Source organism: Erinaceus europaeus, chromosome 9, assembly GCF_950295315.1.
Source record: "Erinaceus europaeus chromosome 9, mEriEur2.1, whole genome shotgun sequence".
In the NCBI taxonomy this organism is placed as follows: Eukaryota; Metazoa; Chordata; class Mammalia; order Eulipotyphla; family Erinaceidae; genus Erinaceus; species Erinaceus europaeus.
In genome coordinates, this window is record NC_080170.1 from 124063812 (window position 1) to 124090252 (window position 26441).

General features: G+C 48.3%; 1 protein-coding gene across 7 annotated transcripts in view; it reads right to left on the minus strand.

Moving 5' to 3' along the window:
* The window catches only part of ERG (ETS transcription factor ERG), a 245049-nt gene that overhangs the window by 70947 nt on the left and 147661 nt on the right, over positions 1-26441 (minus strand). For 6 of the 7 annotated variants that reach the window (XM_060198715.1, XM_060198718.1, XM_060198716.1 and 3 more), the window contains one exon: positions 1495-1712. In XM_060198715.1, the coding sequence (XP_060054698.1) occupies positions 1495-1712 (218 nt within the window). Of the gene's footprint in view, positions 1-1494; positions 1713-9316; positions 9437-26441 lie in introns of those variants that run through there. The other variant, XM_060198719.1, reaches the window with a different exon arrangement.

The following is a 26441-nucleotide window of genomic DNA, read 5'->3' on the forward strand; positions in this document are numbered from 1 at the left end:
GCACAGCACCCTCGTACCTCACAAAGAAGGAGGCAAGCAAGGGGCATGGAGGGGCACTGACTTCTGGAGCCCAGGAAGGTCCTGGCACAGTGCCCCTTTCCGCTGACATTCCCCCAGTGTACTGTGACTGGGCATCTCTGTCGGCACTGCAGAAGTTGTTGGCTGACACAGTATTTTCCAAGGCTTATAAAACACGGCCCTCATTGGAAACACATAGTTAGCGTTCAAATGTCCGTGTCACAGAAACGGTCTATTCTAGCTGCCCCCAGATGGAAAATGCAGTGGGTATGGAGCCTGGGTGGGGTCTGAATTCCGAGGCCGGTGAAGGGGCGCTCTGCAATCAGTCAGAATGCCTCAGGACCAGTTTTCTTGCCATCACAGGGGCTCTGTAGGGTAACTCAGAGGCCATGGGATAGCACAGGGTTCTGGACGCCATCAAATGTTATGAAGGGGTCCCAGGAGATGGCACAATGGCTAGAGAGTTAGACCTAAGAGCATGAGGTCCTGAGTTTGATCCCCAGGATCACATGTGTTAGAGTGATGCTGTGGTTCTCTCTCTCTTTCTCCCTCTCTCTAACAAACTTTTTTTTAAATAAATAAGATTATAAAATGAACCCCATGTAAAAAGACTGAAAAAGTACAAATCACGCTAAGGATTATATGGCAGACTTGCCAACAATGGGGGGGAAAGCTTCTCTTTGTGCAGGGGTTTTATAGCTCTTTCTCTCTCTCTCTCTCTCTCTCTCTCTCTCTGTGTGTGTGTGTGTGTGTGTGTGTGTGTGTGTGTGTATGTGTGTGTGTCCACTCCCTCTGCCTTTCCCTCTCACATTAAAATAAAAATAAATAAATATTGACAGGTAATTTCAGATGACATCAGTACTTGTCATTGTTGGTGTTGTCTCGGGAATTTCACCACGTTGGGTTGACTTTTTTTTTTTCTGATAGAAAGAAAGACAGAGATGGGGCATAGTGGTAGGGAGGTTGGAAGACACTGAAGTTTTCCCCAGAGTGATTGTGGCTAGGCTTGAATCTGGGTTCCACATACAGCAAACCAGCCACCTTTCCAAGTGAAGCTATTCTAGTGGCCCCAGAGCTGGGCTTTTAGTGTTTAGTGTGCATCACAAGAAAGAGCCAGAGGAGGAGGTAAAGAGGAAACCATTGATGCATGAGTGACAGAATGGCCTAGCCTGCCCGGCCGTTGGCTCACGCTCTCCCTATGAAGACATCAGCCCACGTTTCTTCCCAGGCCATGAGACCCCCAGGGATGAATTCTGCCAGATGTGGACAGGATTCTCCTCCCAGGGAAGATTCAGGTCTGGGAAGCAGGACAGGGCAGCAAGCTTGGAACATGCCTTCTGGAACACACTCGGCCCGGTGTCTCCTCCGGGGGCCTTTGCGCCCCGACCAGCAGGCCCTAGAGAAGCTAGACTCATGTCCACTGGGCCCTGGGGAGGGCCAGGGAGCCTCCGAGGCTGGGGAAGGGGAATCACTTACCTGGAGCCATTCACCTGACTGGAGTTGCATTCCATCTTGATGGTGACCCTGGCCGGGGGCTGAGACAGCCAGTCTTGCTGGGGCACCCGGGGGCTCATCTTGGAGTTCTGTCCATAGTCTCCGGAGGGAGACGCGGTCATGTCCGTCTTGGTCAGGTGAGGCGGGCCGTAGGCACACTCGAACAGAGACTGGTCCTCGCTCACGACCGATAAGGCTTCCTGGAGGCCCGGAAGAAGAACACGGTCAGCTTGTGCCCTGCCAGGCTCACTCAGAGTCACCTCTGCCCGGGGCTGCCTGCTGGGTCCTTTTGAGGGTGACCCTGGACACCTTGAAGAAGAAAGACACCCCTCTTCCCTCCCAAGGGACAGCCACAGCTGCAAGCAGCTGGCCTCGGAAAGCTTCAGCCATCCCAGACTCTTCTGCAGGCCGGCGGCCCAGACCCACTTTCATCTCTACGCAAGGAAGTTGGATTTCAAAGGTCTCCGAAGACATCCAATTGCATGTGTCACTATTTGACAAATGCAATCTATAATTCAAGCCGACAAGGTACAGAATGGACGTAAAGACTTAAGAAAAAAAAATAATAATAAAAAAGGCACGTGAAGGCTAACACCTCAGCATCTGGCAAAATTACCACAGGTCCTTAGAAGAGAAGTTGGGGGTGGGGGTAGAGGTGGGGGGGGGGCTACCGGACAAAGAGACAGAGAGACAGACTTTTTCCACTCGGGCCTTATTAATTGAAAGAGAGTTTCGAGTGAGGGGCCTTCCATGCTGGCAACATCTGAGTGGTAACTTTGTGAACACCAGAGAAGGCAGGGAATTAACCAGATGTCTTCAAATGTCAGGATGCTTTTACCCTCTCCTCCCCCTCCCACCCTTATTTCTAGTAATATCTCCTCTCTACCATCTGATTTGGGAAGGGGAAACAGACATGTGTCCTTGTTGTCCTGGATGCTGTGGCCTGAAGCCCAGCTAGTGGTCAGGCTTCAAAGTCCAGGGCAGCGGAAAGGGACTGAATTGGGAATGTCGGAGACTAGCAGGAGGATAAAGGACAGGGCGGTGGTCCAGGTTCACTAAGAGACCACCGGGATTTCTATGAAGCAGGAATCCAGCTGACAGGTCATTTCTAGTCCAGTCCTTGGGTGTCCTCGGAGCTGCCAGTCCCGGTGGGGAGCAATGACAGTGTGAGACCAATTTGGTAGCAGGTGGAAACCTTAAGGGCTCTAGAGGCCTCGCAACACCCGAGTTCTAGAAAGACAAGCCTGAGAATGAATGGGGAGGAAGTACTTGATTTTGTTGTTATTGTTTTGATTTTTTTATTTGATATTAATAGTTTACTACAAGATGGTACGGTTACATTGTATAGTTGTATCCACACCCACCGCCAAAGTTCTGGGGCCTTACCCTCCCAGCTCACAAAGATCACCACCAGAGTTCTCATAAGTCTTAACAAACAGTTTGCTTGCTTCTGGGAAAGTTTATGTAAACCAGATCTCTAGAGTCCACTGATGAGTGAAACCACCTGGTAGTTGTCTTCCATCTCTTTATTTTCTTTGCCAAACAACATCACCTCCAGTTCATCCATTTTGCCCCAAAGGACACAATATGACCGTTTTGATGGCAGAGTAGTATTCCATGGAGTGTATGTGCCATGACTTGTTTAGCCAGTCCTCTGAGGAGGCACAACTAGGCTGCCTCTCCTCGTTGGCCATTGTGAATGATGCAGCCATCAACACAGGGGCCATGCGTCCCTTCGAAGCTTCACGGAACACATGTATTTATTTCACAAAGCACCCCTCTAGCCACTGTGCCCCAAGGCTCTACCCTTATGGTCCCAAAGGCCCGTTTTCTTCACTGTCTGCCCGGTGTGTGACTCAGGTGGTTTTTTTTTTTACTCTAAATTAGCGTCGGCAAGAAGCTCAGCAGCCCGCTCAGGGCTCCAGCTCCTAGGTTGGTGTTCACTGAGGCTCACTGGTGTTCACCCTTCAACCTCCCCTGTTGATGACAATGTTTTAACCGCCCAACACTGGATCCTAGTGCTGAGTTCACTTTATGGGCATGAGAGAAGTGTTCAGCATGTGTACACACAGGAAAGTGACATCTATAATTGTTCTAAATCCCACTCCTGACCAAACAAAGTGACCAACACCCCCCCACCACCACCACCACCCATGAACACTTTCCAGACTTCCTATTTGGCAACTTTCTTTTTTTTTTAACTTTTTAATTATATTTATTTATTTATTTATTTATTTGACAGAAAGAGCCAGAAATTGAGAGGAAGAAGGAGGTAGAGAGGGAGAGAGACAGAGAAGCACCTGCAGCCCTGCTTCACCACTCCTGTAGCTTTTCCCCTGCAGGTGGGAACCAGGGGCTTGAACCTGGGTCCTTGAGTGCTGTGATGTGTGTAATGTGTGTGCTTAGCCAGGTGCGCCTGCCACTGCCTGGCCCCCTACTTGGCAACTTTCAAATACAAGTTACGATTGTATTGACTTTGGCTGTCACTCTGTGACCAGCTTCTTGGGGGGGGAGGGGAAATGAGTTTGAGGTTTGAGCAGCAGCAAAAAACAGACAAGAGAGTGAGTTGAGCCCATGAGAAAACCAGCAAATGAGCAACTAGGAAGAAAGGGGGGCAGTTGAGCCCACACATTACATTATGTGCAGGGACCTGGGTTCAAGCCACCTGCACGGAGGAAGCTAGTGAGTGGTGGAGCAAGGCTGCAGGTCTCTCTCTCTCTCTCTCTATCTCACACTTCCCTATCAATTTCTCTCTTTCTTATCAAATAACATAAATAATAAGCAAATAATAAATGATGAGGGCTGGACGGTAGGCAAACAGTTAAGCACACACGTTATCATGTGTAAGGACCCAGGTTTGAGCCCCTACTCCCCACCTGTAGTGAGGACGCTATAGGGGCAGGCCTGCAGGTGTCTATCTTTCTCTCTCCCTCTCTGTCTTCCCTCCCCTTCTCAATTTCTCTCTGTCCTGTAGAATAAAAATAGAAAGAATAAAAAGGTAAAAATGACTGCTGGGAGTGGTGGATTCATTGTGTAGGCACCAAGCCCCAGTGATTACCCCGGTGGCAAAAAAAGAATACAATATAATATAATGTAATATAATATAACATAATACAATACAATACAATACAATATAATATAATATAAATATAATATAAATATTACCAGAGCATTAATCAGAACTGGCTTATGGTGCCGTGTGAAGTTGAACCTAGGACTTCGGAGGCTCAGACATGAGAATCTCTTTGCAGAACCATGACGCTATCTACTCCCACCCTATATAAACTATGTTTTCAATGGAAAGAAAGGGAGAATGGAGGTATCTAGAAGACACTGCAAAATCAGACACAGCAGCAGACAGGGAGGAGCTGGGTACAGAGGGGTGCGGCTGGACTGCAGAGTTCTCTCCTCTGGTGAACAAATCACTCAGTTCATCTAAGGGGTCTAAGCTCAAAGGTGAGGACTTCAGGTTCACATCTGGGCCCAGATTAGGTAGCCAGCCGACAATGAAATTAAAACCTCTTCAGCCTTTTTTTTTTTTTTTTTTTTTTGTCTCCAGGGTTATCGTTGGGGCTCGGTGCCTGCACTACAAATCCACTGCTCCTGGAGGCCATTTTTTCCCTTTTGTTGGCCTTATAGTTGTTATCACTGTGGCTACTGCTATCATTGCTGCTGGATAGGACAGAGAGAAATGGAGAGAGGAGGGGAAAATAGAGAGTGGGAGAGAAAGACAGACACCTGCAGACCTGCTTCAGTGCTCCTGAAGCAACCCCCCCTGCAGGTTAGAGCCAGAGCTCGAACTGGGAGCCTTACTCTGGTCCTTGCACATCGCCCCATGTGCGCTTAACCTGCAGTGCCACCACCCAGCTCCTATCAGCAACCTGTGAAGTCGTTCCTCCATATCAAACACTGGTTTTCATCCCCTGAGAACAGAAAATAAGGCTGCTGGCTGCCTCTGTTTCTTCCCTCCTTCCCTCAACCTGCAAACTGGACCCAGGGCAGGGTGAATAACATGCTATGTTATGTTAGCTTTGACGTATCGGTGGCAGGAACAAGTGTGTGATTTACATACAGCACTGGCAGAAACAGTCTACAAAAACGAGGCAGAGCAAGTTTTAAATAAGAAATGATAAAAGGGAAAATGGCCTCCAGAAAATATAAGAAAAGAATAAATAAACAGCGACAGCACTGAAATTGTGTTATGCCCCCAAGAGAGAAAGTAGAATGTTTTTTGCAAACACAGCCAGAGTGTTGGTCAGATAAACGGATGGTCCAGTTTTTAAAAGTGTGCCGAGATCGCAGAGGGAAAGTGAAGTCTTGGTCTGTGTGTGTCTTTGGAGGGAGGATTCTTTCCACTGGCACATCTGGCAAGACATTATTGCGCAGCTTTAGAGCACATGGCTTTCTCAAGAAAGAAATCAAAGTTAATTGAGATCGATTAAAAAAAAAAAAAACTTCCAAGAGCTAGATTCCAGGGAGCACATATTTTTCCTCCTTAGCTGAGACATCTTCTCCCAGGTAATAGTGCACAGAAATGAGAAAGGTGGCAGCAACTTCAAAAGTGGCTCACCACTTTTGAAGAGAGAGGCTGCCAAGGAAAGCTGAGGAAGGGTCAGGATAAGTGTTTCAAAAGGCATCTCTGAGGGATTCAGGCAGTAGCATAGTGGGTTAAGCCCACGTGGCGCCAAGTGCAAGGACTGGCATTAAGGATCCTGGTTGAAGCCCCCAGCTCCCCACCTGCAGGGGAGTCGCTTAACAGGTGTTGAAGCAGGTCTGCAGGTGTGTCTCTCTTTGTCTCCCCCTCTCTGTCTTCCCCTCCTCTCTCCATTTCTCTCTGTCCTATCTAACAATGACTACAATAATAATAACTACAACAACAATAAAAACAACAAGGGCAACAAAAGGGAACATAAATAAATAAAATTTTTAAAAAAGAAAAAAAAAAAGGCATCTCTGGGGGAGACAGAAGAATCCCAAATGCTGATGCTCACTTCTGCTAAACACAGAGAATTAAACCCAGGTGAGAAAGAGCTGGAAAGGCAGCATCAGGGTTCTGCAAAACATTTCCCATGCCCAAGGCTCTGACGTCTCAGGTTTAGTCCCCAGCACAGCCACCAGCCAGAGCTGAGCAGGGCTCTGGCCTCTCTTTTACTCTCTTGCTCTGTATCTCCCTCATTAAAACAATTAAAACACTATTATAAAGAGAAAAGGGAAAACAGGGTGGGTGGTGGTGCACCTGGTTAAGCACCCGTAGTACCAAGTGCAAGAACCAGCACAAGGATCGGGGTTTGAGCCCCCCCCCACTCCTCACCTGCAGGGGGGATGCTTCACAAGTGGTGAAGCAGGTCTGCAGGTGTCTCTCTTTCTCTCTCCCTCTTTGTCTTCCTTCTTCTCTCAAGTTCTCTCTGTCTTATCCAATAAAATGGGAGGAAAATGGCTGCCAGGAGCAGTGGATTCATAGTGCAGGCACTGAGCCCCAGTGATAACCCTGGAGGCGGAGAGAGAGGAGAAAGAGAGAGAGAGAGAGAGAGAGAGAGAGAGAGAGAGAACCAATAAGTATGTGAATAAAAAGAAATTGTGTGCATGCATACACACACACACACACACACACACACACATTTTAGCACATTTGAACATGGGGAGTAAAAAGTAACTCAGGTCACAGAGACCTGCTTCAGCAAGAATGACCCCTGCAGCTCTGCTGCTGTTCAGACCAAAACAAAATCGACAGAACCACAAGCAGCCAGTTTCTGTTCAGGCCAGTGACTGAGCTCCACTGCAGGCAGCCCCCACCCCCAACCTCTGGTTAGACTGAGTGGCCAAGACCACACACTGAATTCTCCACCCAACACAGGGCCCTGGGACAAAGGCAAGTGATGATCTAATGGGAGAAAAACCCGTGGCTGCCTGCCAGCAAGAGCTGACAGATGCCTCAGCTGGGACAGGAAAGACAGCATGGTGGTTCTGCAAACAGACTCTAGCATCTGAGACTCTGAGGTCCCAAGATCAATCCCCTTTACACCACCCTAAGCCAGAGCTGAGCAGAATTATAGCCTGTCTCCCTCTCTGTCTCTCTGTCTCTCTCCCTCCCTCTCTCTTCTCTCTCCTATCTACCTACCTATCGATGATCCATTTCTCTAATAAAATACATAAATGAAATATTGCAAAGATTCTCATGGCTGAGGCTCTGAGACCCCAGGTTCAATCCACCCCCTCCTCCCAACACAGGCACACTGGCACTACCCTAAGCCAGAGCTGAGCAGAGGTCTGGGGAAAAAAAAATGTACAGGTTGGTGTCCCAGATTCCTCAGCCGTCTGCTGGACAGAGGAACTGCTTTGAGGCTCTTTAGAACAGAGAATGCCAAGCAAGTCCAAAGCTGGCAGAAGTGAGGTGTCACGATTTGATTTGCCGGCCGACGGGTGACTACAAAAAGGCCCGAACTTCAGACTGGTGGGGGTGAGCATGGGGGGCTGGTTCCCCCCCGAGCTCCGGGGAAGTCAGTATATTCCAGTGTGGCAAATGCCAGGTGGCCAAGACCACTTTTAAAATGAATTTATGAGAAGCACACTAATTCTATGCAAGTTGACCCCAAACAAGGGAGATCATCTCCACGTCAGCACCAGACTACTTCTAATTCGTTGAAATTCTGAATACCACCACCAGCACCACCACCACCCTACAAATCAGGAATAGACCATTGGATTCTGGTTAGAGATAATAGTCGGCTGAAATTCCCAGAAAAGTGGTTTGCAGACAGACTGTCCTCTTACAATAAGACTAAAATAAGCTTCTATCTGTAAGTATTTAGAGTGCAGTGTGATAAAGATCTGAATTTTTTTTTCTTTCTTTTTTGCCTCCAGGGTTATATGAATCCACCGCTCCAGCAGCCTTTTTCTTTCTATTTTTTGGATAAGACAGAGATGAACTGAGAGGGGAGGGGAAGATGGAGAGGGAGAGTGACAGAGAGAAACCTGCAGCTCTGTTTCACCACTCCACTCGTGCGCTTAACCCGCTGTGGTACCACCGGACTCGCTGCACCACTCGTGAAGCTTTCCCCCTGCACTGCACGTGGGGAGCAGACGCTTAAACCAGCATCCTTGCCTGGGTCCTTGCACTTAGTACTATGTGTACTTAGCTGGGTGCACCACTGCCCACAACTCCCCCTCCCCCAAGGATCTGAAATGTTGAAAACACAGAGAAGAAATAATACTTTTTGAAAGTTGAGTGTCCTTTGAAAGCATACTGGCCAACCCAACAACAGGCTTCCGAAGGAAGCATAAAACAGACGGGTTCTCTTCCACAGCAGATAAATATTTTGAACAGCTCCTCTATTTAAAAAAAAAGTGAGAAAATAAGAAAGAAGAAACAAGTTTGCTTTTAATTTGTGATTCCCACGGTTCATAAAAAAAAAAATACTATATTGCTAACAAAGTAAAGCTGGCGTGCTAAATTTTGCATGAAAATCCAGGCATGGCCAAGTGTTGAAACCCAGAAAGCCTTCGAGAATGAGTGACCAGCACGCACAGCTGGAGTGAGGACAGGAAAGAGCCAGAGGAAATTGATCCTGAAGCAAGTCTCCAAACTTTTGCAACATGGCCAGAACTGGGTGCCAGAGAACTGGGCTCCCACACAGATGTTCACTGTCCTCGAGTCTCTCAAATGGTTTGAACAAGCCCCGGGGGCAGCTCTGCAGAGCAAGCGTGTTTAAGGTTCTGGGCACGTTCTAAACAGTCTTTCAAAGATGTCCTTGTTGTCACAACACAGGGCCAACTGGAAAAGCCAGTGTCACTCTTAACCACTCACCCTCCGCCTTCTCTGCTGCCATCCCACTGCAATTCAGTGCACAGACTTCTCTGAAACCCGTGGCGTACAGCCAGGCAGAAGCTGGGCCGCCGCCTAACACTCACACTACTACGAAGAATAAGAAAGCTTTCAGCTCTTCTCTCTGACTCACAGAAACCGAGTTTTCGTGTGATAAGCCAGCACACTTTGCTATAAACACTCTGCTAGCCCACACCCCTGTCCTCTTTCTCAGATTTCAACATAAAACTTTTTTCTTTTTTGCTTCACATTTCAGCAGCTCTGAAATCTGGATGCGTTTATATCAAAGATTTATTTTCTTATTTAAATCATATGAGAGAGAAGCCAGAACACTCCTTTGGACACACATGGTGTTGGGAATCAAGCTGAGAGCCACAGGCATGCAAGTCCCGCACTCTGCCAGCTGAGCTGCCCCCCCCATCACACCTGGGTACAGTTTCAAATCAGCAACGTGTTACCCTTTGTCAACAGAGAGGCTGCCCTGACCGCAGAGACCATAGTGCTCGCTGGACTGTCAGTGTCATCGTTATATGCTTTTATTTTTTTGTATTTATTTATTCCCTTTTGTTGCCCTTGTTGTTTTATTGTTGTAGTTATTATTGTTGTTCATGTCATCGTTGTTGGATAGGACAGAGAGAAATGGAGAGAGGAGGGGAAGACAGAAAGGGGGAGAGAAAGACAGACACCTGCAGACCTGCTTCACCGCCTGGGAAGCGACTCCCCTGCAGGTGGGGAGCCGGGGGCTCGAACCGGTATGGTTACGCTGGCCCTTGCGCTTCGCGCCACATGTGCTTAACCCGCTACACTACCGCCTGACTCCCCAGTGTCATCTTTAATCACTCTCCATGGTCAGCTGATTTCTATACAGGAAGCAAACCCAGGTTAAGCAGTTTCTCTTTTTATATGTGCATGTAATTATTTATTATCTTTGTTTGTTGAATAGAGACAGCCAGAAGTCAAGAGAGAAGGAGGAGATAGAGAGGGAGAGAGACAGAGAGACACCTACAGTCCTGCTTCACCACTGGCAAAACTTCCCCCCTACAGGTTGGGACCCAGCGGGGGCTAGAACCCAGGTCCTTGTGCACTCAACCAGGTGCGCCGTCACCCGGCCCCTAAGCAGCTGCGCTTTGATGGTGAGGGCAAGAACGAATCAAAGTCTCTGTCCCAGTGGGAGCCCTCCTACAGGTTGCCCCGCACTGATATAGTGGGTGGGATGGAAGAGGTCACGTAATAGCTGTCTCCCTTCCTTGTCTTGTCACAGCTACAGAAAGAGCACCTTTCAGAGAGAGAGAGGCTGAGAGACAGAGAGGAAGTGAATTAAAAAAATGAAAATAAGTGAATACCCATAATCCCGGAATATCTGATGACATTAAGGAATCAGGAGATTTAAAAAAAAAAAAAACAGAAAATGAAAGAAAATCTGGAGCCTCCCCTCTCCAGATCCCCGGCCCCATAGAGAAAGACAGAAACAGGCTGGGGGTGTGGATCCACCTGCCAACACCCATGTCCAGTGGAGAAGCAATTACAGATGCCAGAACTCCCACCTTCTGCACCTCAAAAAGAATTTGGGTCCAGACTCCCAGAGGGATAAAGAACAGGGAAGATTCCAGTGGAGGGGATGGGATGTGGAACTCTGGTGGTGAGAACTGTATGGTATTGTACCCCTGTTATCTTATAATCTTGTTAATCATTATTAAATCACTTACAATTTTTTTAAAAAGAAAGCAAAGTCTGTTTGGAAACTGAGAAGAGGGGTTCCGTGCTGTGGCATACCCCCGTCTGAGGCTAACGTCTTGGCTGTAACAGGTACCAAGTGCGTCCACTGCTCTTAACTCACGGCTACACTTGCCCAATTCTTCTCTCTGGCAGACCAGATTACTGTGATCCAGACAGATGCCTCCATTTTGGGGTGCCTTCCTCTCAGCCAGGTGCAAGTCTGAATTTCCGTCACAGGAAGAATAGCGTAGGGAGGAAGGCCATCTACCCATGCCCGGGCTCCAGGGTCACCTAGTGGTCTTCAGCAGATGTCTGCAGACGCGATGAGACAGACAGACAGACAGACAGACAGACAGGCAGGCAGAGTGTTTATCATGCTGCCTCACGCCTGCGTGTTTCTGGTTTCTCTTCCAGGCTGATTTGATGCAGTGGATGCTTCTGGAAGGCTGATTCCTAATCATATTTATAAGAGGGCAAAGCCACCCAGTCTGCCATCAGATGCAATGGAAACTTGGACCCGGAGGCGAGGGTATTCTAAAGGGGACATGGCCGTTACCCCCGTGGGTCGTGAATCACTTTGGCTCCCTTGTGATAACCTCCTTCTCCTTCTCCTTCTCCTTCTCCTTCTCCTCCTTCTCCTCCTCCTTCTTCTCCTCCTTCTCCTTCTTCTCCTTCTCCTTCTTCTCCTCCTTCTCCTTCTCCTTCTTCTCCTCCTTCTCCTTCTCCTTCTTCTCCTCCTTCTCCTTCTCCTTCTTCTCCTCCTTCTCTTCTTCCCCTTTCCCCTTTTCTTCCTCCTCCTTTTTCTTCTTCTCCTTCATCTTCTCCTGCTTCTTCCTTTCCTTCCTCTACTTCTCCTCCCCCTTCTCCTCTTCCCCCTTTCCCTTTTTCCTCCTCCTCCTCTCTCTCCTCCTCCTTCTTCTCCTTCTTTGTCTCCTTCTCCTCCTCTGTCTCCTCCTCCTCTTTCTCCTCCTTCTTCCCCTTCTTCATCTCCTCCTCCTTCTTTGTCTTCTCCTCCTTCTTCTTCTTCTTTGTCTCTTCTCTTCCTGTCTCCTCCTCCTTCTGTTTCTCCTCCTTCTTCCCCTTCTTCATCTCCTCCTCCTTCTTTGTCTTCTCCTCCTCCTTCTTCCTCTCCTTTCTCTACTTCTCCTTCTCCCCTTTCCCTTTCCCTTTGCCCTTCCCCTTCTTCTTCTCTTTTTTCTTCATGACCTTCTGCTTCTTCAGCAGCAGAAACTTTAACATCGCCCATGCAGCGCAGCTCCCTCCTCTGTGCTCATGTTTATCTAACTTGACACATGGCTATTTCAGGCCTTTAGAAATCCCGGGTTCAAAAAAAAAGAAATCCCGGGTTCACCTCAAAGGAGATGAACGGAGGCCATGCCCATCTAAAGACTGGATTGCTCCAAAGTGTATCACTTCAGTATCCAATGTGTTTGCAACTGTCACCAAGGACTTCATGCTGGGGGAGCAAGCCCGGGACAGGTGGGAAGACACACGGACACATGAAAACACACATATGTTCATACGTCTCACAAACCTGTCGATCGTTACAGAACCTCGCTCAGTCATTAGTAACAGCGCTCTGTGCACCTCTGCACACACCTCAGCCTCGCGCAGGAAGCCTGAGGCTCACCTTGTCACCCCTGCCCGCTGCTGCCTTCCTTCTCCTTGAAGAGAGATTCCCACCCACCACAGCATGACTCTGCAGGAAACACGGAGCCAAAGATGGGGGACTCCCTCCCCAGGTTTCAGCCAAATGCCCTATCTCTGATCACACTCTCTTCTCCTGGGCCCTGAGCACAGCTAATGGACTCTTTGTTCACACACACCTTCCTCAATTCCTGCCTTCATCAAGAACAAACGGCATTAAGGCACTGTGTGTGAGAATGTGTGTCTGTGTGTGTGTGTGTGTTTTCCTAGCTTCATAACACTTCTTCACAAATCTACAGGTGCTTCTCTTAGCCAAGGAAATTATAAGAAAGGGAGCCTGGGTGGTGGCACACCTGGTTGAGAACACATGTTACAATGTACAAGGACTTGGGTTCGAGCCTCCGATTCCCACCTGCAGGGGGAAAGCTTCACAAGTGGTGAAGCAGGGCTGCAGGTGTCTCTCTGTCTCCCTTCCTCTCTATCTCCCCCCTCCCTTTCAATTTCTGGCTGTCTCTATCCAACAAAATTTTAAATAAGAAGTTATAGGGGTCAGGCAGTGGCACACCTGGTGTAGTGCTTATATTAAAGTGCACAAGGACCCAGGTTCAAGCCCCCCATCCCCACATGCAGGGGGAAAACTTCACAAGTGGTGAAGCAGGGCTGCAGGTGTCTCTCTGTCTCTCTCCCTCTCTATTTCCCACCCCTCTCAATTTCTCTATCTCTATCCAATAATAACCAAATAAAAGTATTTTTAAAAAGGAGTTATAGGAAAGGTCCCTCCTAATGCTATGACTGTGGATCCATCAGAATGAGGAGAAACAGACTTGTCCCAGGAGTACTCTGTGCAGCCACGAGCCTGGGACGGATTCAGAATCACACTACCACCAACAATGTGTCATCGTGAGTGGAGTCCCTTTTCTGCAGGGTTCAATTTTACCTTGAATCAGTGTGAGACTAAACTAGGGAGTCTAGACAGCAAGGGAACTGATGGGGCAAATATAAGGTATACTAAGAAATGACCTCTTCTGGGCTGGAGAGACAGCATCGTGGTTCTACAAAAGACTCTCATGTCTGAGGCTCTGAGGTCTCAGGTTCAATCCCTGGCACCACCATCAGGCAGCTAAACCGAGCTGTCTGTGTATCTCTCTATCATCAAGATGAAGTGAACAAAATATCTACTTTTTATTATTTTATTGATTTATAAAACTACATATCAACATGGATATAATCCCACACTGTTCCCACCACCAGAGTTCGGAATCCCCAATTCCTCTACTGTAAGATACAGCAAGTTTTCCTGAGGCTACAGATATGGGGTAACTATTATAACAAACTATTCTTTAAAAGAAGAGAAAATGACCTCTTCCAGAGCAAGGAGCTACATATTTCATCAAGAAGCAGAAATCCTGCTGACAGTACAGAAGGTGGGAATAATATCAAAAAATATTGAAGGGAGAACAACCACGCTACCGTATTTAAAAATGAGGAACCCAACAGACATAGTCTCTTTACTTTTCCCCTGCAGAACCAAGGCCTCACACACAAGCAAATTCTACTGTTCCTGGAACAACTTTTTCAGAAAGAGAGAGAGATGTCACAATACCAGAACTGCCACTGGTGTCATAGTGTCTCCTTTGTAAGACCGGGATTCACCCTACCTACCCTGTGAGTCTCCCCCCCCCACTTGCAAACAGAATGTCTAAATAACTCTGTAGACTTCCCCAGCACTGCTCACACTGGGCTTTGCAGCTCCTGCAGGGAAGAGGCATCTGAACTGCTGTGTGTGTGCTCTCGGTGACAGAAGGCCACACTCGCCGAGCCCAGAACCATGCCCTGAACACAGTCCTGTGAGCAGCTTGCAGCAAAGCAAACAGAGAAGATCCCCTGGCACGTATTCTTATCACAGTCCAAACCCAAATCAGACCAAGAGGGAGAGAGCAAAGGGATGGAGGTGCTGGGGTTAGGACTGTGGTGATGGCCTCCCAGGGAGGAGAAGGCAGGGAACCACAGAGGCCTCCGGTGGCTCCCATTCCATACTCCATTCTCTCTGCATCACTCAAGTGCCTTAAGACCATGAAAGAAAAACAAGGTGGGTTTTTCTGTTGTTGTTGTTGTTGTTGTTGTTGTCCTGCACAGAAACAAGCTTCCCCCACCCACGAGCCTCTTCCTTTCTTCACAGAATGCCAAAACCTACACAAACATATGTGCACACATCCTGTTTGTCTGCTTCCAGTCAGCAAGGAACACAATTGCTCCTGCGTTCGTGACTGCTTTGTTTCATCTTGTTAGTCACCGTCGTCACAGTGCGCTCAGAGTCTGTTCCCCAAACCCTTTGCCTACTCACCTCGCTCCTGTTCACATAGTTCACGGGCAGCCATAACAGTTTTCACCGCTGAGGACCAAAGTTTAGAAGAAGTGTGGTTTGGTACCAAAAGAAAGATAAGAGACTGCCAGGCAGAGTCCAGGGACTCTGGGTTTAGAAGAAGCAGATCAGAGCCGGAAAGCAGATTTCTCTGATTTAGGATCCACTTTAGTAAAATAAATAAATAAAAGAATTTTGGTTCATATTCCCAGAGGGATAAAGAATAAGGAAGCATCCAATGGAGAGGATGGGGCATGGAACGCTGGTGGTGGGAACTGTGTGGAATTGTACCCCTGTGATCTTACAACCTTGTAAGTCAACATTAAATCGCTAATAAAGAATAAGAGATAAATAAAAAGACAGCCCCAGAAGGCCCCCAAGTATGCTAGAAGATACTACACACTTGGGTACCCAGATTTTAAGCATCTGTTCAGTCTTCCACCTCTCACCTCAATCTTTTCAACTGAGCAGCTCCTATTGATAAGGGCTGTCACACCCCAGCTACTATTGTGTGCAAAAAAAAGAAAAAAAAAAGAAAAAAAAAAAAACACTCTCCTCCCCTCTTGCCTGGCTATTTCAATCAGCCTCTTAAAAGGCCAATGCAGCCAGCAGACCCATGTCCTCCATGTGGTTCAAGGCAGCAGCCTAGACTTTGCATTTCAGACCTATTCTTCTGGAGGCCAGCTGCCCAGAAAAGTGCACAGACGGGGGCCGGGTGGTAGCGCAGCTGGTTAAGCGCACATGGCACAAAGCGCAAGGACCCGTGTAAGGATTCCGCTTCTGGCCGCAGCTCCCCACTGCAGGGGAGTCGCTTCACAGGCGGTGAAGCAGGTCTGCAGGTGTCTGTCTTTCTCTCCCCCTCTCTGTCTACCCTCCTCTCTCCATTTCTCTCTGTCCCATCCAACAACAAGAACAACAACAGCAATGGCAACAATAACAATAACAATAACAAGGGCAACAAAATGGGGGGGAAATAGCCTCACAGGAGCAGTGAATTAGTGCAGGCACCTAGCCCCAGCGATAACCCTGGAGGCAAAATAATAATAATAATAATACACAGTGTGTTGAGTGTGAGTGGCCATTTCACCCTGCAATTATTACATTTAAAAGTCAGCTTTCTTTGATTACCAAGAGGAGCACAGAAGCAAGAGTCGGTGGCATTGATTGTTAGGATTCTGGTCATTTCTCTGGCCCCTGAAAGAGTTGACCTTTTGGGCGCTTGGTCCAGATCTCTTCTTGATGTCAGGGCTATAATTCTACCCCGCGTCGTTTGGCAACTGTTGGAAATAAACTTTGCACACCGACCTCATGTCTTTCTCCAGCTGGCTTTTGGCGGCTGTTGTGATTTGTGTTTGCGTGACGTTTGGATATGTGCATGGCGGTGCTATTGGTGGATCATAAGGTATTCTATTATTATGTCAGGACTCTCCATACTGGTTCCCACAGGGGCAGTTCCACAGAGTTCCTTGTTCTCCACATAAACACTGCTCTGCAGCTAATAAAGATGACACTCTAGCCTTCAGGACAGAGTGGAGGGGACTAGAGGCAATTATGCTTAGTGAAGTTAAGTTAGGAAGTGAAAGATGGCTACTAGGTGGTTTTGTTCATATGGAGAATATAGAAAATTAAAACACAGGAGGCAGGGGCGGTGCCCCCAGTTAAGTACTCGTAGTACTAAGCACAGGACCTACACAAGGGTCTGGCTTCAAGCCTGCAGGGGGGACACTTCACAAGTTGGTGAAGCCATCATGTCTACAAGTGTCTACCTTTCTCTCTATCTATTCCTCCGCTCTCAGTTTATCTCTGTATTACCCAATAAAATGGAAGAAATGGGGGGGTCAGGCGATAGTGCAGCGGGTTAAGCACACGTGGCGCAAAGCGCAAGGACAAGAGTAAGGATCCCAGTTCAAGCCCCCCGGCTCCCCACCTGCAGGGGAGTCGCTTCACAGGTGGTGAAGCAGGTCTGCAGGTGTCTGTCTTTCTCTCCCCCTCTCTGTCTTCCCCTCCTCTCTCCATGTCTCTCTGTCCTATCCAATAACAAATGACATCAACAATAACAATAATGACCACAACAAGGCTACAACAACAAAGGCAACAAAAGGGGAAAAATGGCCTCCAGGAGCAGTGGATTCATGGTGCAGGCACTGAGCCCCAGCAATAACCCTGGAGGGAAAAAAAGGGAAGAAATGGCCCCAGGAACCAAACCCCAGTGATAACCCTGGAGGTCAAAAAAAGGAAGGAAGGAAGGAAGGAAGGAAGGAAGGAAGGAAGGAAGGAAGGAAGGAAATCAAAACACATAAACTTGTAAAAAAAAAAAAAGAAAGAAAGAAAGAAAGAAATAAAAAGGAAAGAAATGAAAAAAGAAAAGAAAAGAAAGAGTATCCATACTGTCTCTAAAGCTTTGTCAGAACTATGAGCTGTAGGGGTGGAGGAGCAAGCCACAGAACTTCAGTGGTAGGTACACTGTAGACCCCAATCCTGTAACCACAGACCCCGTAATTGATTAAGAAAAAAATTATAAGAGAGACATTCTTTCTTTTTTATTATATTTTATTTATTTATTATTGCATAGAGATTGAAACTGATAGGGGAAGAGGAGGTCGAGACAGAAAGAGACAGACAGACACCTGCAGCCCTGCTTCACCACTCATGAAGCTTCCCTCCTACAGGTGGGGACCAGGGGCTAGAACCTGTGTCCTTGTGCATGGTAACATGTGCACTAATTCTGGTGTACCACTGCTTGGCTCCCTCCAGAAAAGAACTACATCAGGCAGTGTAATGTGAGCACTTAACCAGATGCTCCACTGCCTGACCTGATGAAAAAAAAAAAAATTTTTTTTTTTTTGCATCCAGGGTTATTGCTGGGACTCAGTGCCAGCACTGTGAATCCACCGCTCCTGTTAGTCATTTTTTTCTCTTTCTTTTTAATTGAATAAGATGGAGAGAGACTGAAAGAGGAAGAGGAGAAAGAGAGAGAGAGAGAGAGAGAGAGAGAGAGAGAGAGAGAGAGAGAAAGACACCTGTAGACCCACTTCACCGCTTGTGAAGAAACCCCCCTGCAGGTAGGGAGTGGGGGTTTGAACCAGATCCTTGCACAGATTCTTGTGCTTAGTACTATGTGCACTTAACCAGGTGTGCCGCCATCCAACCTGGGAGGTTTGTTATCAAAGTGAAAAATAAATGTTTGAAGCAGAGCAGAATCTGAAAGCTCTCACTCCCAACTTCAGCGGCTGGCATCCTTTGACACGTGATTAGCTTTTTCTAGATGATGGGGAAGAGGCAAAAAAATGTATCCAATCTGATGAGAAGCCAGAGTATCCTAGACAAAGAGTTAATGGTGGAAGATGACAAAGAGATGAAAGGAAGGGGATGCCACATTCTGACAGCCCATCTGAGATCCAATTCCTTCCCCAGAGCAGCACGTGGTGCCCAGCTGATGTTCCTCAAACCCTGGAGGGAAAGTCTTCCATTCAAACATGTGGGACCTATGGTGCTTTAATTCTCTCTCCACTCTCATGGGATTTTACCATAAGCTCCCACAGGAAAACGTCTCTATCAAAGAATTGGTAAGATGCTCAGGACAGGGCCAGCCGGTGGTGCACCCAGTCGAGTGCATGTGCTACCATGCTCAAGGACCCTGGTTCAAGCCCCCAGTTCCCCACCTGCAGGGGAAGGGAAGCTTCACAAGGGGTGAAGCAAGGCTACAGGTGTCTCGTTCTCTCCATATCTGTCTCCCCCTTCCCTCTCAATATCTGTCTCCCCTTCCCTCTCTATATCTGTCTCCCCTTCCCTCTCAATATCTGTCTCTCCTTCCCTCTCAATATCTGTCTCCCCTTCCCTCTCAATATCTGTCTCTCCTTCCCTCTCAATATCTGTCTCCCCTTCCCTCTCAATATCTGTCTCCCCTGCCCTCTCTATATCTGTCTCCCCTTCCCTCTCAATATCTGTCTCCCCTGCCCTCTCTATATCTGTCTCCCCTTCCCTCTCAATATCTGTCTCTCCTTCCCTCTCAATATCTGTCTCCCCTTCCCTCTCTATATCTGTCTCCCCTTCCCTCTCAATATCTGTCTCTCCTTCCCTCTCAATATCTGTCTCCCCTTCCCTCTCAATATCTGTCTCCCCTTCCCTCTCAATATCTGTCTCCCCTTCCCTCTCAATATCTGTCTCCCCTTCCCTCTCAATATCTGTCTCCCCTTCCCTCTCAATATCTGTCTCCCCTTCCCTCTCAATATCTGTCTCCCCTTCCCTCTCAATATCTGTCTCCCCTTCCCTCTCAATATCTGTCTCTCCTTCCCTCTCAATATCTGTCTCCCCCTTCCCTCTCAATATCTGTCTCCCCTTCCCTCTCAATATCTGTCTCCCCTTCCCTCTCAATATCTGTCTCCCCTTCCCTCTCAATATCTGTCTCCCCTTCCCTCTCTATATCTGTCTCCCCTTCCCTCTCAATATCTGTCTCTCCTTCCCTCTCAATATCTGTCTCCCCTTCCCTCTCAATATCTGTCTCCCCTTCCCTCTCAATATCTGTCTCCCCTTCCCTCTCAATATCTGTCTCCCCTTCCCTCTCAATATCTGTCTCCCCTTCCCTCTCTATATCTGTCTCCCCTTCCCTCTCAATATCTGTCTCTCCTTCCCTCTCAATATCTGTCTCCCCTTCCCTCTCAATATCTGTCTCCCCTTCCCTCTCAATATCTGTCTCTCCTTCCCTCTCAATATCTGTCTCCCCCTTCCCTCTCAATATCTGTCTCCCCTTCCCTCTCAATATCTGTCTCCCCTTCCCTCTCAATATCTGTCTCCCCTTCCCTCTCAATATCTGTCTCCCCTTCCCTCTCAATATCTGTCTCTCCCCTTCCCTCTCAATATCTGTCTCCCCTTCCCTCTCAATATCTGTCTCTCCCCTTCCCTCTCTATATCTGTCTCTCCCCTTCCCTCTCTATATCTGTCTCCCCTTCCCTCTCAATATCTGTCTCCCCTTCTCTCTCAATATCTGTCTCCCCTTCCCTCTCTCTATATCTGTCTCCCCTTCCCTCTCAATATCTGTCTCTCCTTCCCTCTCAATATCTGTCTCCCCTTCCCTCTCAATATCTGTCTCTCCCCTTCCCTCTCAATATCTGTCTCCCCTTCCCTCTCAATATCTGTCTCCCCTTCCCTCTCTCTATATCTGTCTCCCCTTCCCTCTCAATATCTGTCTCCCCTTCCCTCTCAATATCTGTCTCCCCTTCCCTCTCAATATCTGTCTCCCCTTCCCTCTCAATATCTGTCTCCCCCTTCCCTCTCAATATCTGCCTCCCCCTTCCCTCTCTATATCTCTCTCCCCTTCCCTCTCTATATCTGTCTCTCCCCTTCCCTCTCAATATCTGTCTCCCCTTCCCTCTCAATATCTGTCTCCCCTTCCCTCTCAATATCTGTCTCTCCCCTTCCCTCTCAATATCTGTCTCCCCTTCCCTCTCAATATCTGTCTCTCCCCTTCCCTCTCAATATCTGTCTCCCCTTCCCTCTCTATATCTGTCTCCCCTTCCCTCTCAATATCTGTCTCCCCTTCCCTCTCAATATCTGTCTCTCCCCTTCCCTCTCAATATCTGTCTCCCCTTCCCTCTCAATATCTGTCTCTCCCCTTCCCTCTCAATATCTGTCTCCCCTTCCCTCTCTATATCTGTCTCCCCTTCCCTCTCAATATCTGTCTCCCCTTCCCTCTCAATATCTGTCTCCCCTTCCCTCTCAATATCTGTCTCCCCTTCCCTCTCTCTATATCTGTCTCCCCTTCCCTCTCAATATCTGTCTCTCCTTCCCTCTCAATATCTGCCTCCCCTTCCCTCTCAATATCTGTCTCTCCCCTTCCCTCTCAATATCTGTCTCCCCTTCCCTCTCAATATCTGTCTCCCCTTCCCTCTCAATATCTGTCTCTCCTTCCCTCTCAATATCTGTCTCCCCCTTCCCTCTCAATATCTGTCTCCCCTTCCCTCTCAATATCTGTCTCCCCTTCCCTCTCAATATCTGTCTCCCCTTCCCTCTCAATATCTGTCTCCCCTTCCCTCTCAATATCTGTCTCCCCTTCCCTCTCAATATCTGTCTCCCCTTCCCTCTCAATATCTGTCTCCCCTTCCCTCTCAATATCTGTCTCCCCTTCCCTCTCAATATCTGTCTCTCCCCTTCCCTCTCTATATCTGTCTCTCCCCTTCCCTCTCTATATCTGTCTCCCCTTCCCTCTCAATATCTGTCTCCCCTTCTCTCTCAATATCTGTCTCCCCTTCCCTCTCTCTATATCTGTCTCCCCTTCCCTCTCAATATCTGTCTCTCCTTCCCTCTAAATATCTGTCTCCCCTTCCCTCTCAATATCTGTCTCTCCCCTTCCCTCTCAATATCTGTCTCCCCTTCCCTCTCAATATCTGTCTCCCCTTCCCTCTCTATATCTGTCTCCCCTTCCCTCTCAATATCTGTCTCCCCTTCCCTCTCAATATCTGTCTCCCCTTCCCTCTCAATATCTGTCTCCCCTTCCCTCTCAATATCTGTCTCCCCCTTCCCTCTCAATATCTGCCTCCCCCTTCCCTCTCTATATCTCTCTCCCCTTCCCTCTCTATATCTGTCTCTCCCCTTCCCTCTCAATATCTGTCTCCCCTTCCCTCTCAATATCTGTCTCCCCTTCCCTCTCAATATCTGTCTCTCCCCTTCCCTCTCAATATCTGTCTCCCCTTCCCTCTCAATATCTGTCTCCCCTTCCCTCTCAATATCTGTCTCCCCTTCCCTCTCTATATCTGTCTCCCCTTCCCTCTCAATATCTGTCTCTCCTTCCCTCTCAATATCTGTCTCCCCTTCCCTCTCAATATCTGTCTCCCCTTCCCTCTCAATATCTGTCTCCCCTTCCCTCTCAATATCTGTCTCTCCTTCCCTCTCAATATCTGTCTCCCCTTCCCTCTCTATATCTGTCTCCCCTTCCCTCTCAATATCTGTCTCTCCTTCCCTCTCAATATCTGTCTCCCCTTCCCTCTCAATATCTGTCTCCCCTTCCCTCTCAATATCTGTCTCTCCTTCCCTCTCAATATCTGTCTCCCCCTTCCCTCTCAATATCTGTCTCCCCTTCCCTCTCAATATCTGTCTCCCCTTCCCTCTCAATATCTGTCTCCCCTTCCCTCTCAATATCTGTCTCCCCTTCCCTCTCAATATCTGTCTCCCCTTCCCTCTCAATATCTGTCTCCCCTTCCCTCTCAATATCTGTCTCCCCTTCCCTCTCAATATCTGTCTCCCCTTCCCTCTCAATATCTGTCTCTCCCCTTCCCTCTCTATATCTGTCTCTCCCCTTCCCTCTCTATATCTGTCTCCCCTTCCCTCTCAATATCTGTCTCCCCTTCTCTCTCAATATCTGTCTCCCCTTCCCTCTCTCTATATCTGTCTCCCCTTCCCTCTCAATATCTGTCTCTCCTTCCCTCTCAATATCTGTCTCCCCTTCCCTCTCAATATCTGTCTCTCCCCTTCCCTCTCAATATCTGTCTCCCCTTCCCTCTCAATATCTGTCTCCCCTTCCCTCTCTCTATATCTGTCTCCCCTTCCCTCTCAATATCTGTCTCCCCTTCCCTCTCAATATCTGTCTCCCCTTCCCTCTCAATATCTGTCTCCCCTTCCCTCTCAATATCTGTCTCCCCCTTCCCTCTCAATATCTGCCTCCCCCTTCCCTCTCTATATCTCTCTCCCCTTCCCTCTCTATATCTGTCTCTCCCCTTCCCTCTCAATATCTGTCTCCCCTTCCCTCTCAATATCTGTCTCCCCTTCCCTCTCAATATCTGTCTCTCCCCTTCCCTCTCAATATCTGTCTCCCCTTCCCTCTCAATATCTGTCTCTCCCCTTCCCTCTCAATATCTGTCTCCCCTTCCCTCTCTATATCTGTCTCCCCTTCCCTCTCAATATCTGTCTCCCCTTCCCTCTCAATATCTGTCTCTCCCCTTCCCTCTCAATATCTGTCTCCCCTTCCCTCTCAATATCTGTCTCTCCCCTTCCCTCTCAATATCTGTCTCCCCTTCCCTCTCTATATCTGTCTCCCCTTCCCTCTCAATATCTGTCTCCCCTTCCCTCTCAATATCTGTCTCCCCTTCCCTCTCAATATCTGTCTCCCCTTCCCTCTCTCTATATCTGTCTCCCCTTCCCTCTCAATATCTGTCTCTCCTTCCCTCTCAATATCTGCCTCCCCTTCCCTCTCAATATCTGTCTCTCCCCTTCCCTCTCAATATCTGTCTCCCCTTCCCTCTCAATATCTGTCTCCCCTTCCCTCTCAATATCTGTCTCTCCTTCCCTCTCAATATCTGTCTCCCCCTTCCCTCTCAATATCTGTCTCCCCTTCCCTCTCAATATCTGTCTCCCCTTCCCTCTCAATATCTGTCTCCCCTTCCCTCTCAATATCTGTCTCCCCTTCCCTCTCAATATCTGTCTCCCCTTCCCTCTCAATATCTGTCTCCCCTTCCCTCTCAATATCTGTCTCCCCTTCCCTCTCAATATCTGTCTCCCCTTCCCTCTCAATATCTGTCTCTCCCCTTCCCTCTCTATATCTGTCTCTCCCCTTCCCTCTCTATATCTGTCTCCCCTTCCCTCTCAATATCTGTCTCCCCTTCTCTCTCAATATCTGTCTCCCCTTCCCTCTCTCTATATCTGTCTCCCCTTCCCTCTCAATATCTGTCTCTCCTTCCCTCTAAATATCTGTCTCCCCTTCCCTCTCAATATCTGTCTCTCCCCTTCCCTCTCAATATCTGTCTCCCCTTCCCTCTCAATATCTGTCTCCCCTTCCCTCTCTCTATATCTGTCTCCCCTTCCCTCTCAATATCTGTCTCCCCTTCCCTCTCAATATCTGTCTCCCTTCCCTCTCAATATCTGTCTCCCCTTCCCTCTCAATATCTGTCTCCCCCTTCCCTCTCAATATCTGCCTCCCCCTTCCCTCTCTATATCTCTCTCCCCTTCCCTCTCTATATCTGTCTCTCCCCTTCCCTCTCAATATCTGTCTCCCCTTCCCTCTCAATATCTGTCTCCCCTTCCCTCTCAATATCTGTCTCTCCCCTTCCCTCTCAATATCTGTCTCCCCTTCCCTCTCAATATCTGTCTCTCCCCTTCCCTCTCAATATCTGTCTCCCCTTCCCTCTCTATATCTGTCTCCCCTTCCCTCTCAATATCTGTCTCCCCTTCCCTCTCAATATCTGTCTCTCCCCTTCCCTCTCAATATCTGTCTCCCCTTCCCTCTCAATATCTGTCTCTCCCCTTCCCTCTCAATATCTGTCTCCCCTTCCCTCTCTATATCTGTCTCCCCTTCCCTCTCAATATCTGTCTCCCCTTCCCTCTCAATATCTGTCTCCCCTTCCCTCTCAATATCTGTCTCCCCTTCCCTCTCTCTATATCTGTCTCCCCTTCCCTCTCAATATCTGTCTCTCCTTCCCTCTCAATATCTGCCTCCCCTTCCCTCTCAATATCTGTCTCTCCCCTTCCCTCTCAATATCTGTCTCCCCTTCCCTCTCAATATCTGTCTCCCCTTCCCTCTCAATATCTGTCTCTCCTTCCCTCTCAATATCTGTCTCCCCCTTCCCTCTCAATATCTGTCTCCCCTTCCCTCTCAATATCTGTCTCCCCTTCCCTCTCAATATCTGTCTCCCCTTCCCTCTCAATATCTGTCTCCCCTTCCCTCTCAATATCTGTCTCCCCTTCCCTCTCAATATCTGTCTCCCCTTCCCTCTCAATATCTGTCTCCCCTTCCCTCTCAATATCTGTCTCCCCTTCCCTCTCAATATCTGTCTCTCCCCTTCCCTCTCTATATCTGTCTCTCCCCTTCCCTCTCTATATCTGTCTCCCCTTCCCTCTCAATATCTGTCTCCCCTTCTCTCTCAATATCTGTCTCCCCTTCCCTCTCTCTATATCTGTCTCCCCTTCCCTCTCAATATCTGTCTCTCCTTCCCTCTCAATATCTGTCTCCCCTTCCCTCTCAATATCTGTCTCTCCCCTTCCCTCTCAATATCTGTCTCCCCTTCCCTCTCAATATCTGTCTCCCCTTCCCTCTCTCTATATCTGTCTCCCCTTCCCTCTCAATATCTGTCTCCCCTTCCCTCTCAATATCTGTCTCCCCTTCCCTCTCAATATCTGTCTCCCCTTCCCTCTCAATATCTGTCTCCCCCTTCCCTCTCAATATCTGCCTCCCCCTTCCCTCTCTATATCTCTCTCCCCTTCCCTCTCTATATCTGTCTCTCCCCTTCCCTCTCAATATCTGTCTCCCCTTCCCTCTCAATATCTGTCTCCCCTTCCCTCTCAATATCTGTCTCTCCCCTTCCCTCTCAATATCTGTCTCCCCTTCCCTCTCAATATCTGTCTCTCCCCTTCCCTCTCAATATCTGTCTCCCCTTCCCTCTCTATATCTGTCTCCCCTTCCCTCTCAATATCTGTCTCCCCTTCCCTCTCAATATCTGTCTCCCCTTCCCTCTCAATATCTGTCTCCCCTTCCCTCTCAATATCTGTCTCCCCTTCCCTCTCAATATCTGTCTCTCCCCTTCCCTCTCTATATCTGTCTCTCCCCTTCCCTCTCTATATCTGTCTCCCCTTCCCTCTCAATATCTGTCTCCCCTTCTCTCTCAATATCTGTCTCCCCTTCCCTCTCTCTATATCTGTCTCCCCTTCCCTCTCAATATCTGTCTCTCCTTCCCTCTCAATATCTGTCTCCCCTTCCCTCTCAATATCTGTCTCTCCCCTTCCCTCTCAATATCTGTCTCCCCTTCCCTCTCAATATCTGTCTCCCCTTCCCTCTCTCTATATCTGTCTCCCCTTCCCTCTCAATATCTGTCTCCCCTTCCCTCTCAATATCTGTCTCCCCTTCCCTCTCAATATCTGTCTCCCCTTCCCTCTCAATATCTGTCTCCCACTTCCCTCTCAATATCTGCCTCCCCCTTCCCTCTCTATATCTCTCTCCCCTTCCCTCTCTATATCTGTCTCTCCCCTTCCCTCTCAATATCTGTCTCCCCTTCCCTCTCAATATCTGTCTCCCCTTCCCTCTCAATATCTGTCTCTCCCCTTCCCTCTCAATATCTGTCTCCCCTTCCCTCTCAATATCTGTCTCTCCCCTTCCCTCTCAATATCTGTCTCCCCTTCCCTCTCTATATCTGTCTCCCCTTCCCTCTCAATATCTGTCTCCCCTTCCCTCTCAATATCTGTCTCTCCCCTTCCCTCTCAATATCTGTCTCCCCTTCCCTCTCAATATCTGTCTCTCCCCTTCCCTCTCAATATCTGTCTCCCCTTCCCTCTCTATATCTGTCTCCCCTTCCCTCTCAATATCTGTCTCCCCTTCCCTCTCAATATCTGTCTCCCCTTCCCTCTCAATATCTGTCTCCCCTTCCCTCTCTCTATATCTGTCTCCCCTTCCCTCTCAATATC